Below are 12,241 nucleotides of genomic sequence, written 5' to 3' on the forward strand. Positions count from 1 at the left end.
TTAAAAGCAGGTTCTCTCCCTGGATTCATCCCTGGTATGTGATTGTTGGAAGTAAACTGAAATTTGACAGATGGATTGTTCAACTTCAATATCCTCAGGGATCTCTCACTTCTATACCTGCAGGCTTTAAGGTCATCATGGTGCACTTTGAACTGATGATACACATTAAGGCCCAATGGTAGTTTGTAAAAGCTTTGCTATTCTAGTTAATATAATCTTAAAATGTTAAAGCATTGAGATGTATGTTAGCCGTGTTTTGAATTCCAAGGCTTCATTGAAATGCAAGTTATATTTTAAGAATATTATCTTCATCTGTGGATTGAGAAGTATATTTCATTTCAAAAAGGCACACACTTTTTGCAATTAATTTGCCATGATGATGTCACTCACTATACTGTTTGCAGGATATCACCAAACTTTTAAATTGCAAGAAATCCCACGTTCAACATCCACATTCCAAAAGGTGGGACGTTATGACTATAGCCACCAAGAGTTAACTTTGCATATTAATGGTTCAGGTTAGATTGGTAGTTCCATATCAAAGTAAACTTTCATAGAGTTAGATGCCATTAAACAGGCAATTCAAAAATATTCCAACTCGATTAACAGTAATTGATATACTTGGGGGAAGGTGTAATCCTGTCATGGGGTGATAGGTCTTTTGAGGTTGCTGCCCCTCGTCTTTGGAATGTACTACCACTTAAACTGAAGTCATGCACCAGCATTTTTGACTTTCAAAGAACTCCAAAAAACTCATCTCGAGCTTTCAGTGATTTAGATTTTAAGTTTTTCTATTCTTTTACCATACCTTTTGTTTTCTCTATTTTGCGCCTTGAGCACCCCCGCAGGGCAGATATGTGCGCATTATAAATCGCTATTATTATTATTATGAACTGTATATTAAACGTCCTTCCTTCACATTGCCAGAAATGATCCTGTCCAACAGACCCTTTGTCATCTGTCTTGGCGACAGAGCCCACCTCCTTTCTCTTTGTCCATCCCTTCTTATCATTCATCTCCTCTTTTCCCAGTCCCTTTCTTGCAACTATTTGTGATAAAGACACAAGCATGTCTATCATGCCACGGTTAGAAAAACCTCTTCTTAGAAAATGTCAGTAAATGATATATTTTATTTATTTTCTTCAATCTTGTACTTTTGAAAATACCATTTTCACAAACATACAAAAATATGTACAAAGGAATAAGAACTATAAAATAGTATTTACAAATGGCATCTTCATAAAGACTGTTTTTGCAACACCAAATACATCTCACTGAATGGTTATGCATAACTGTGATATAGAAATGAAAGTAAGTAACCTCCAACAGGAACATTATAGACCCAACGGGAAACTGAACTAAATATTCATTTTGAATTCCAAGAATCCAGTATACATTAGAAAGTTCATTTTGTGAGCAGTTGACCAGTTTATCACCACTGAGCTATCATAACAAAATGGAGAAGTCAACAAATGTTAAACATGAACCACCTCCAAATAGCAAATGTGCACAGATGACAAAAGGAATACTTCAGAGAAAGTCTTGTGTAACAGAGATAAGTCCGTTCATTCAACAAATTAAATATTACCAGAAGATGGACTTCAAGGAAGGTATGACACCTTTCTTCAAGAGAATCATATATCATGGAATAATTTAGTGCTCAATTGTTTGTGAAGCTATTTGAAATTTTCTTTCTATGCAAATACTATAGATCAGTACTAAAAAGACCCCCCACCCCCACCCCCACCCCACCAAAGAAAAAAAAAGCCTGTTATAAATCCCTGCATTTGTGTAACTATTTTGCAATCCCAGACAACTTAATCCCTGTGCAGTATGTCCTTCAATTGCTGGCTACACTCAAGAACCTACCTTTTGTTGAGCTGCATAGAAATATGAATTAAAAATGGATCGCACCATTTTCTTTAAAAGCACTGAAAATTCTTAGAATGCATTAATTGACACCCTACATGATTTTGATCTTTTTCTTTAGTAAGAAATATGACAGTGATAGTCCTGTGCTGTTGCCATCTTGGTTTCAAAATGTCTTGGTTACACCAACAAGACGATACACACCAATGCTCTCCTGGTTATGTCTTTCTTTCCATGCACCTCAGTCTAAGGAACCCCCCCCCCCATCCACATCCACCACCCAACCCAAGAAAATAGAGAAAAAACAAGTCAAAACTGAAGTAGTTCAAATTCTTTCACTTCTACAAAAGTTTCCGTTGGTCCGGGAGACCTGTCGTCGTCACTATCGGATTCCACGAGAGCTAGACAGGCATCAGCAAATTCCACAAATATTGGTTCTTTCATGGCATTCTCCATGCCCTGCTCTTTGTCTTCACTTGAATCAATGAATGTCAACATCTGCCGTAAATGTGGATTTGTCAGAAGCATCTTAATTTTGTCAGAGTCGGCTGTTTAAAAAAAAAAAAAACTGGTATATGAGTCTTGATGAGTTTTTATTATGGTAGCCTTTACAGTATGTAACTAGCGACATATGAAACAAATCACTTTGAAATTATCATCAATCGCTGGTATTGAACCAATTAAGTACTCGTTCCTCCTACTACAGTAAGCTATTGGAAGCTAATCTGTCCGATCATGAGAGTACTTATATATGATTATCTTTCCACAGACAATCACCCACTGGTTGCAAAAGGTAAAGGAATCCAAAAGGCAAATGAGATAAACTAGAAACATTTCCACTGTTTAATAAGTTCAAAGATATTTTCTAACTTTTGGCAACAGCGCTTTTGACATCATCACTAAGTATGAGACAAAAGTTTTATAATTACCTAAGAGATCCAATTTGTCTTTGCTTAACCTGTCATCTTCATCATTGTACTTTTGCCAGGTGTCAGTTACAGCTGAAAGCAAGTTGGAAAGTAGTATGAAACATGGATCATGAAGAAGAAGGGGAACAAAGCAGAAAGCAAAATGTAAGGTTTGACACCTAACACCTAAAATGAAATAATTTAATTTTATAGCCATTTCTTGAAATGACCACAAAAGTCACCTTTGTTAACAAAGATCTATGTTATCTTCCATCCATCTGGAAAACTGATATGATGATGTCATGACTATTAAAAGTTATGATTACCTTCCCTCACAGCTGGTTGATCAAACAGGTATGGCTTACATACCCACTGCTTCAATTCAATACAACTACATGAATCTCCATATCTCAAAAAAACTTCAACTCTGATTCTCCCACACTAGTTGTACCTTCCATCAGGTAAAACACATGTTTTCTTCTTGCATTAGACATTTCCCTCTCAAAGTCTGTAATGACATTGAATGTGTTATCAATTTATGGAGGTGTGGGACATATAAATCGTCCTTCTGAAGTTACCTGCTACGCTTCCTGGTGTACTTGCTGTGTGTGTTGCAGCTGTTCCCTCTTCTGTGCCCTTTGCTTTCACAGTGCTCACAACATCCGATCCTTTTGCCAACTGATCAGTAGGCTTTATGATACCACTCTGCATATCTTCTTTCAATTTGTTATAGCAATTTAAACCACAGCTAAAGAGAAATACAGAAAAGTTCACTTTCGAATTAAATTAATTTTCAAACTCTCCGATTCATCAAGGAATGAACAAAGCATAAATCAGACAAGTCATTCGCATGCCTCAGAGATTTATACTAGTGGTAGGGAAACAACATTTCCAACATGTGTAAGTTTTATTGATTTAATCACAACAAATAGGGTTTGAAGAGAATAAGGGAATGAATGAATAATCTGGAGACCATGGTCATGGCATCATTTGCTTAAATCTGTTCTGTACTGGATCGTAAGAACAGTATGTCTGAGTGTTTGACGTTATGTGAGCCTAACTGTACTAGGCTAGGCCTACTACTAGTACTACTACTGCAAGTACTACCACTACTACAACTACCAAAACTAACGAGTAACGTACTTATAATAAATACTAGCCTAGTTATACTAGGCTAGGCTGAGAAGAAGAACATTGAATAAATATGGTTCAAAATAACTCACTATCGCAATTGAGTTTTGGGGCATTTATACTTAGATTCTTCCTTGCAGTGCCAACAAACCGTATCTTTTAGTGTGGTCACCGCTTTGATTTTTGACATATTTGACCAAAAGTATGTGCCATTGACTGGACGTGCGTAACCCTCGTTGATAAAAGTTGTCGTGCAACTGATATAACCTATAGACTTAGCACAGTTAGCCGAAATATCAGTGGTCATATGGAACGCTAAACTGCCGTGATGAATCAGAGAAAATATGGTGGGACATGCAGAAAGTATGTTTGCGCAAGGCATGAAATGATGGCATTGATCAGGGCATGAGCATGAGAGCCGAGTTCATTAGTCATTGCAATTATAGCATAGGGTCGTGAGGACTAAATTTTAATTAAATAGGCAAATTGGTATTTTACAGCTGGCGTTTGTAGTTTGCATTACGCTCAGTTTATATCTATGAATGGTGGGAATAAGGTTGGTCTCTTCATATATTACACATCAACTGACAGCTGCAGCAACAAGCATTGTATTGAATTCAATTGACTGTATGGTTATACATGTATATTGGTTAGTTAGTGTAGTTGCTACATACACATGAACGGGCAAATAGGCTTATTATCCTTACATTTTAAATTTCAGTACATAAGAGTAGTTGAAGGTGTTATAGATATCACATAGAAATGTGAAAAGCTAGATGCTGAGGTGGATAAGATGAGACATTTTAAGTTTCGAGTGTTAAGCCTATACTGTCGGCTACTTTTTCTCAAAATGTCGACTATTTTGAAAGTAAAAAAAAGGAGAAACAGATTCCTCAGCATTTGACTATACGTTATCTCAAAAATTCGACCATTTCCTCGAAATACCCACTATTTACTCCAACTTTTTATCAGAATGAGGAGGTTTACAGGCGCGTATCCAGGATTTTCTAACCCGGGGGCGCGAATTACTATCTAAGCGGAGCGCCACCATCGGTTGACGCGGAGCGTACAAGAAAATTTCTGGTTTTGATACCCCCAGATCACCGGAAATGGCACTTCTCGGGCTTGAAAATGAGCAACCAGATGTACACTTTTGCCTGAGAACCAAGTATTTCCCAAAAGTTTTTTCCATCCATAACCTTTTTGAAGATTGTCACCAGTCACACATCATGTTCGACCTCATTGCATGTCCTATGGATGATTGCTTTTGTAGGTTACTCTACGTCACGGCCCACAATATCCGAAAGCCCCACTTTTCAAGGTTTTAAACCCATTACTTGTTGAGAATTTGAAAATTCACTTTTCTCGTGAATAAAATCACTTCAAAACAATGTTGCACAAAATTCAATCTATAGACAACCAATATAGAAAAACCTCCTTGAACCCCTAACAGACAGGTCCAAATTGAACGAGTAGAGGAAAGTATGATGAATAATGTTGGTGAGGAAATTGTCTAAAATTCCGACACAGTTAATTTATTGGTGTATAAATATTACAACCTCTTATAATGGCTTTTACAAAACTTGGTTGAAGGAACAGAAAAATAGCAGATATTTCCGATATCAGGTATATCGAAACCGAAGACTTCACTCATAGGCGTAGGTCCCGTAGGAGGCGGGGGCTGCAGCCCCCCCAATTGTTTTCCCATTTTTTCGGGCACCTACTGAAAGAAAAATAAATAGCAATGAATAGCTTAAAATGATCTCCTTGGTAAATTAAATAAAGTTGTAAGCTTGGCCGACATTACTACTGTAAAAGAGAGTTTTGACATAAATGGATCTGTATGGTTTTTCTCGATCTACATAAGACATTTGGTTGTTTACATTAGCATCCGGCGGTATACTGTGCAACTTTGACGGACCGTGCGGTACACGATGCCACACAATGTAATGACCGATCTTGCCTATATGATATTGGCATTGAATAGTTGAATGCGCGCTTTGCGCTTGAAAAATTTGGGCTTTTTTTTCGGGCAAGTCATTACAGCCCCCAAATCCAAAATGGCTCCTACGCCTTTGGCTACACACATTGACAGTTTTGAGGCTGTTCATCGTGGAACATGCATTTCAATGCTCATTGATATGATGTTATATCTGCTCTTTGCTTTACAAATTCGAACAGGCGTGTAGCGAGTAATTGCCAAGGGAGGGCGAAGCCTGTAGGCAAACTATCTAAGCGAAGCGCCACCATGGGTTGGCGCGAAGCGTACAAGAAAAATGTTGGCCGAAAATGCCTCCCAGATCGCTGGAAATGACACTTCCCAGGCCTTGTAAGTTGCATCTAAGCATTGTCTATTTTGAAATTACGAGCGATGTCATAAAGAAAATTTGTTCGGGGGGGGGGGCGGTCGCCCCCTTCCCGAAATGCGTTATGTTCCCCGACGACTCGGTCGAGTTCAAGTACATTAGTGAGAGAGGAAAAACGGAAACGTCAAAAATGGAGTTGTCGGGGTAAGGGGTAGGGTGAGGCGCACACCCCCTCCGTAATCCTTGATCTGTCACATGGCTACCCTGTGTATATAATAGGGATCTTTCTCTTCCCGAGGTCTTGGCTATCTTCTACTCCCTCCTTTTCTCCTTTTTCTCTCTTTTTTCTTTTTCTTTTCCCTTCCTTCCTCTCCTCCTATTCTTTTTCCCTCCTTTTCCCTTTTTTCTTCTCTTTTTTTTCCTCTCCTCTTTTCCTTACCCGGGGGGCGCGCGCCCCCAACGCCCCCCCCCCTGGATACGCACCTGTACTTACACTCATACACAAGAAATGTACAGACATTACGATAGTAATCATGAGTGACAACATGCTATACGGTCACATGTCACAGAAACGACCACGAAGTCTTTTACCTCATGCAGCATGTGTTGGAAGAAGTTTGCGCCACCGCCAAATATGATTTGGATAAATAATCTCACGCATTATTTTCTATTTAGAGCCATATAAAAAACACCAAATTTTGGGGGGATATTAGATACTATATCCCCCCACCTAAAATATTAGGGGACATATCCCCCGGTCCCCCTCCCCATGATCGCCGCCCGTGCATGCACCCACAAGTGTGTAAATAGTAACCACCATACTCCATATATAATACCCTGAATGTATATGATTGAATAATAGCCGGGCTCCAATCAGATCACCCCTTTCCTGACACAGAGAAGATAAATATCAAGATGGTTATCATCCACACGTAAGCAATTAATATAACACATACCGTAAATGTCTGCTATAGTGTGTATATGAAATTCGTATACAACTTCGATCTGACAAAGGGTTTACTTAACATACATGGTTAGTAGCAGCGGGAGTATATCACAAGATCTTCATTGGTTGGTATGTTATCTTAGTGTACATTGAGACGACCAGGTTTATGTCATCAAGTGAGGTAGATCACACATCCCTAAAAGGTGAAGAGTATGTTTTTTATTTTGAAATTAATTTATGATAAATATCATCAATATGCTGTTGCTATGTATGTTTTAAATAGTACTGTTGCTATGGTGACCTTGAGCATTTGTGTAAAGGTAGAGATATAGATTGAAGACACCAAGGCCTCGACTGGATGTTTCGCATCTATTGTATATATATATATATATATATATATATATATATATATATATATATATATATATATATATATATACACAAGAAAAAAATGGAAAAAAATGATACTTTCATTTCCAACTTTATTACTTAGAACGTTAAATAGGTAACAAAATATTTCGAGCGTTTACACGGCTCTTCTTCAGTTGTACTAATGAAATGGAAGAAACTAGACCTTATTGGTATTTAGCTAAAGTCTAGTTTCTTCCATTTCATTAGTACAATATAACGCATAAAGCATAATCCATTGGTATCGTCTTCATGCGATCAGTCTACTATCTTACTATGTAAAGTTCTAATTAACACACTTCAGGTAAGCATGATCCCTGTTAGTAATATCATCCCTTTGATAATGTTGCTGCCTCAATGCGTCAATTTTCTACATCTATTTTGTTTTCTGCTACCAAATATATATATATTAATTTTTTTTTTGTCTTTTTGTTATAGAGTGACATCTTTATTTTTGAAAACTTCCTGATGCGCTCAGAGTCATTGATTGAGAAAGATAACTGTCAGAAGCTACTTGACTACCTAAAGGTTCCAGCTAAGGAATCAAAGGACATTATTGAGAGTGATGCACCCTTTTCTTCCCTGTCCACCATCTCAGAGAGGCAGGGAAGGTCTCTGTTCATGACATCAGCCATTTAATGACAGCATGCTCTGACAAAGGACTGAGTAAATTGGTGGCAGTATTGACTGTCTACCAACAAGTTCAAGGTGTAGTATGTTTATATCAGAGAGTTTAGCAAGTTACATATGTTATGAATCGCGAAACATGCAAAGTTTGGCCGTGTATCGTATTATAACAAAATTCTCCCACCTTATGAAGTATATTTTCAAATGATTTATACCAGAAGATTTAGTTTTGGGGTGTTTTAAGTCTTAAGTGTCCGAACTTCGAAGTCACCGTCCTACTGTGGCACTGTGTGAACTGTGATATGGTCAGTGATAATAGCCCTACTAAAAACTAGGCATATAACCTAACAAAACAAGTTACACCGACTCTCTGAACAATAACATTAGTACCAATATTAGTAGTAGTAGTAGGATGGTGACTTCGAAGTTCGGCCACTTAAGACTTAAAACACCCCAAAACTAAATCTTCTGGTATAAATCATTTGAAAATATACTTCATATGGTTGGAGAATTTTGTTATAGTACGATACACGGCCAAACTTTCTTTCCTGCAAACTGTTTTCACGTTGTTTTCCAAGAAGATTCTTCGTGATTGTGGAACTGGTATTTCTTGCTAGAGTATTGCGAAGTTCGGACACGCAACCCACAGTGTGGCGCTGGTAAAAATTGGTGGCGCTGTTGCTCTTTCAGTAATTATAACAGACTTCATAGTTCTTCGTCATTTTATTGACAAATATGTAAGTAATTTCTTGCACACGGGTCATTTTGGAGAGAAAATAACTGTAGCTTCGTACTTTTTGGTGAAATTTGGCTCTTCCTGTAGGTTTTCATGGTGAAAATCGTGTATTTCTTAGGGTGCCCGAACTTCGCAGTATGGCGAACTTCGCAATACTGACTATACTAGGCTCGCGGCTAAGTAGCCGAATTTCAATTAGGCATAGCCTACTGTACGACTACGAGTAGTTAGGCCTAGGCCTACGTACAGTAAGGCCTTGCGTTAGGCTAGTAAGAAGTAGTAGAACTGATCAGTTATCTCTAACACACGCCTATCAATTTCTCTATGACATAAATGCACTTACTACATGAATATTACCCAAGTCGGAAGGGTTGGGGTACTAATTTAGAATCCGTACCATCCGATATCCGACAGGCTAAAAGAGGGCGCTCTTTTTGATGGGGTGAGCGTTTTTAAATGGGGCTTGGATATTTTTGGGGGACTAAAAGAGTTTGGCGGTTTTCATGAACATAGTAAACTCGCTTCAGCGCTTATGTCCCTTCATTGTACCCATTTCACATCCCCCATACCTTCAACCGTAGTTCTCTCTATTCTTTCTGTCTTCCTCAATCGTTTTCTCGGATGAGACCTACATATCTATGAAGAGAAGAGAAGAGAGGAGAAAACATGATTAATAACATGAGTAACACATAGCAGTAATCGAACCCAGGATGTTAGGATGCGAATTAACAATAGCGCATACTCCTAACCGATCAGGCGAATTAACAATAGCGCATAAAAGCTTGCACGTATCTCTCTTCACGTACATCGATGGATTTAACTATTCCCTATTTCCTAACCCTATACCGCTTAAACTCATTCAAGCGAATCATTCACGCGACGCACCTATTCACCGACTGTTATTCTATTGAACCAAGCCGGTGCGAGCACACACGTTCAGCCGGATTATACAGTTGTTCTTCGGCCGATTCGAAGTAAGCTTGCACATTCATATGGTACGGATTCTAAAGTCAGGCCGATAGGTCTATCACACGATTGAAAACGAAAGTGTAAAGTTTAATGAGCGCATTGGAAGCTACAAAGGTACTGTATCATTACAACCAGACAAGGAAGTACAACCGACAATCCATACCAGGAACTGTAGCAAGCGCCATCTTGTACGGGAAGGTAAGTTGAAAAATCTGTAGGTAACAGTAAATTGAACAACTTAAAATAAATTAACAACTTGTGAACACGGATCCTCTTAATTATATTCTTTACAGTAGACATGATTCATTCAAGGGAATGATATATATGTGATATGGGGTATTTTACTGCTGGTTTTGTTAGTGTATAGGTTACATAGAATATCACACGCGGGCAAAATTACGATGCATACCTTACATGCATGTACCTAAAACATTAATGCCTATCGAATGTTTCTGGATCTAAATGTGAAATACCTGATGGTTTTTCATCACTAAGCCCACAATCATGATCATCTTAATGCTTTGTGCATACTTTTCTAAGAAAACTGCAGCGCATCAGGGGACTTACATCATTGGACCCCATTAGAGGGACCCTACGCCTGCATGGCTATATGTGCCCTGTGCCCCTCGTCCCACTGTCGCCCCTGGCACCAGCTTGAACTACCCTCAGCATACGCTCATCAAATATTACTCTCATTTTGTTCTATTCGCCCCTCCCTCTCAAATCCAAATGTTTGACAACGAAAACCTCTAGCTTCCCTCCAGCGAACTATACTAAAACTGTAGATAGCTATCATAACTTTCCGTCAATTATTTCGGCCTATCTTTGAACGGAAATGTAGGCTATGATAACAATAGTGTAGCAAGTTCATCTTAAACTGTAAGTTTATAGATAGACGAGCAGTCGGGTACTTTTGTATTGTTCTTCACTTTTTGGTAACTACCATGACAGCATTCACAACAAAGCGCAACATAAACAGCAACACTCTGAGCATGTCAGAATAAGTCTAACCTATATGGGGACTAGTCCTCCGACATAAACACTTACACTCTAGGCATGTCAGAATAAGTCTAAACTATTTGGGACTAGTCCTCCGACATAAACACTTACACTCCAGGCATGCCAGAATAAGTCTAACCTATGGGGACTAATCCTCCGAAATACACACTTACACTCTATGGGCATGCCAGAATAAGTCTAACCTATGGGGGACTAGTCCTCCGACCTACAAACTTACACTCAATGGGCATGCCAGAATAAGTCTAACCTATGGGGACTAGTCCTCCGAAATAAACACTTACACTATAGGCATGCCAGAATAAGTCTAACCTATGGGGGACTAGTCCTCCGACATAAACGCTAACACTCTAGGCTTGCCAGAATATAAGTCTAACCTATGGGGGACTAGTCCTCCGACATAAACACTTACTCTATAGGCATGCCAGAATATAAGTCTGACCTATGGGGACTAGTCCTCCGACATAAACACTTACACTCTAGGAATGCCAGAATAAGTCTAACCTATGGGGGACTAGTCCTCCGACCCTACACACTTACACTCAATGGGCATGCCAGAATAAGTCTAACCTATGGGGACTAGTCCTCCGACATAAACACTTACACTCTAGGCATGCCAGAATATAAGTCTAACCTATGGGGACTAGTCCTCCCAAATATACACTTACACTATAGGCATGCCAGAATAAGTCTGACCTATGGGGGACTAGTCCTTCGACATAAACACTTACTCTATAGGTTTTATATCTTGGAAAAGGTGTAAGGAAAACCGAAAGGTTCCAAGAGAGACATATTATAGAGTACCCGGAGACGGTCTTTCGTGGTCAACAGTTTGAGTGTGTCTGAGTAGTTTATTTTCATTACATTATTAGAATACAATACATTGGTATGCATGGGCTTTCATAAGGTATGCACGGCTGTTCATAATACTTAGGGTGGTGTGTACACGATCTACATATTGCACACGAACTTCTTTTATTTGCACATGTTACTAAACTCTTAATATATAACAATAGGCATGCCAGAATATAAGTCTAACCTATGGGGACTAGTCCTCCGACATAAACACTTACACTCTAGGCATGCCAGAATAAGTCTAACCTATGGGGGACTAGTCCTCCGACCCTACACACTTACACTCAATGGGCATAAGTCTTACCTATGGGGACTAGTCCTCCGACATACACACTTACACTCTATGGGCATGCCAGAATAAGTCTAACCTATGGGGGACTAGTCCTCCAACATATACACTTACACTCTAAGCATGCCAGAATACTGTAGGTCTAACCTATAAGGGAATAGTCCTCCGACATAAACACTT

At 38.9% G+C, this 12,241-nt stretch overlaps 2 protein-coding genes across 4 annotated transcripts in view; one reads left to right on the forward strand and one right to left on the reverse strand.

Moving 5' to 3' along the window:
* Positions 1 to 1,116: 1,116 nt before the first annotated feature.
* Positions 1,117 to 9,956, reverse strand: LOC139981601 (zinc finger HIT domain-containing protein 3-like). Of its 3 annotated transcripts, XM_071994115.1 has the most exons (5): positions 9,817 to 9,956; positions 9,501 to 9,567; positions 3,356 to 3,525; positions 2,799 to 2,870; positions 1,117 to 2,417 (listed from the first exon to the last, which is right to left on the reverse strand). In XM_071994115.1, the coding sequence occupies exons 3-5, from the start codon at positions 3,486 to 3,488 to the stop codon at positions 2,179 to 2,181; spliced, it is 444 nt and encodes a 147-aa protein (XP_071850216.1). In that variant the 5' UTR covers positions 3,489 to 3,525; positions 9,501 to 9,567; positions 9,817 to 9,956; the 3' UTR covers positions 1,117 to 2,178. The 3 variants fall into 3 exon arrangements, with proteins under 3 accessions (XP_071850216.1, XP_071850215.1, XP_071850214.1); XM_071994114.1 differs by lacking the exons at positions 9,501 to 9,567; positions 9,817 to 9,956 and adding an exon at positions 9,275 to 9,492; XM_071994113.1 differs by lacking the exons at positions 9,501 to 9,567; positions 9,817 to 9,956 and adding an exon at positions 4,001 to 6,286.
* Positions 9,957 to 9,958: 2 nt separating this feature from the next.
* Positions 9,959 to 12,241, forward strand: part of LOC139981595 (uncharacterized) — a 66,613-nt gene continuing 64,330 nt past the window's right edge. Inside the window, exon 1 of the mRNA XM_071994099.1 lies at positions 9,959 to 10,098. The gene's annotated coding sequence lies outside the window, so the exon portion shown is untranslated. The remainder of the gene's footprint in view (positions 10,099 to 12,241) is intronic.

This window comes from Apostichopus japonicus, chromosome 15, assembly GCF_037975245.1.
Source record: "Apostichopus japonicus isolate 1M-3 chromosome 15, ASM3797524v1, whole genome shotgun sequence".
Classification (NCBI taxonomy): Eukaryota; Metazoa; Echinodermata; class Holothuroidea; order Aspidochirotida; family Stichopodidae; genus Apostichopus; species Apostichopus japonicus.

Coding starts and splice junctions, on each gene's coding strand:
- LOC139981601 (XM_071994113.1), bottom strand. CDS start 4,290: ATGCCTTGCGCAAACATACTTTCTGCATGTCCCACCATATTTTCTCTG. Junction 3,526..4,000: donor CCCAAAACTCAATTGCGATA/GTGAGTTATTTT, acceptor ATTTCTCTTTAG/CTGTGGTTTAAATTGCTATA. Junction 2,871..3,355: donor TACACCAGGAAGCGTAGCAG/GTAACTTCAGAA, acceptor ACTTGCTTTCAG/CTGTAACTGACACCTGGCAA.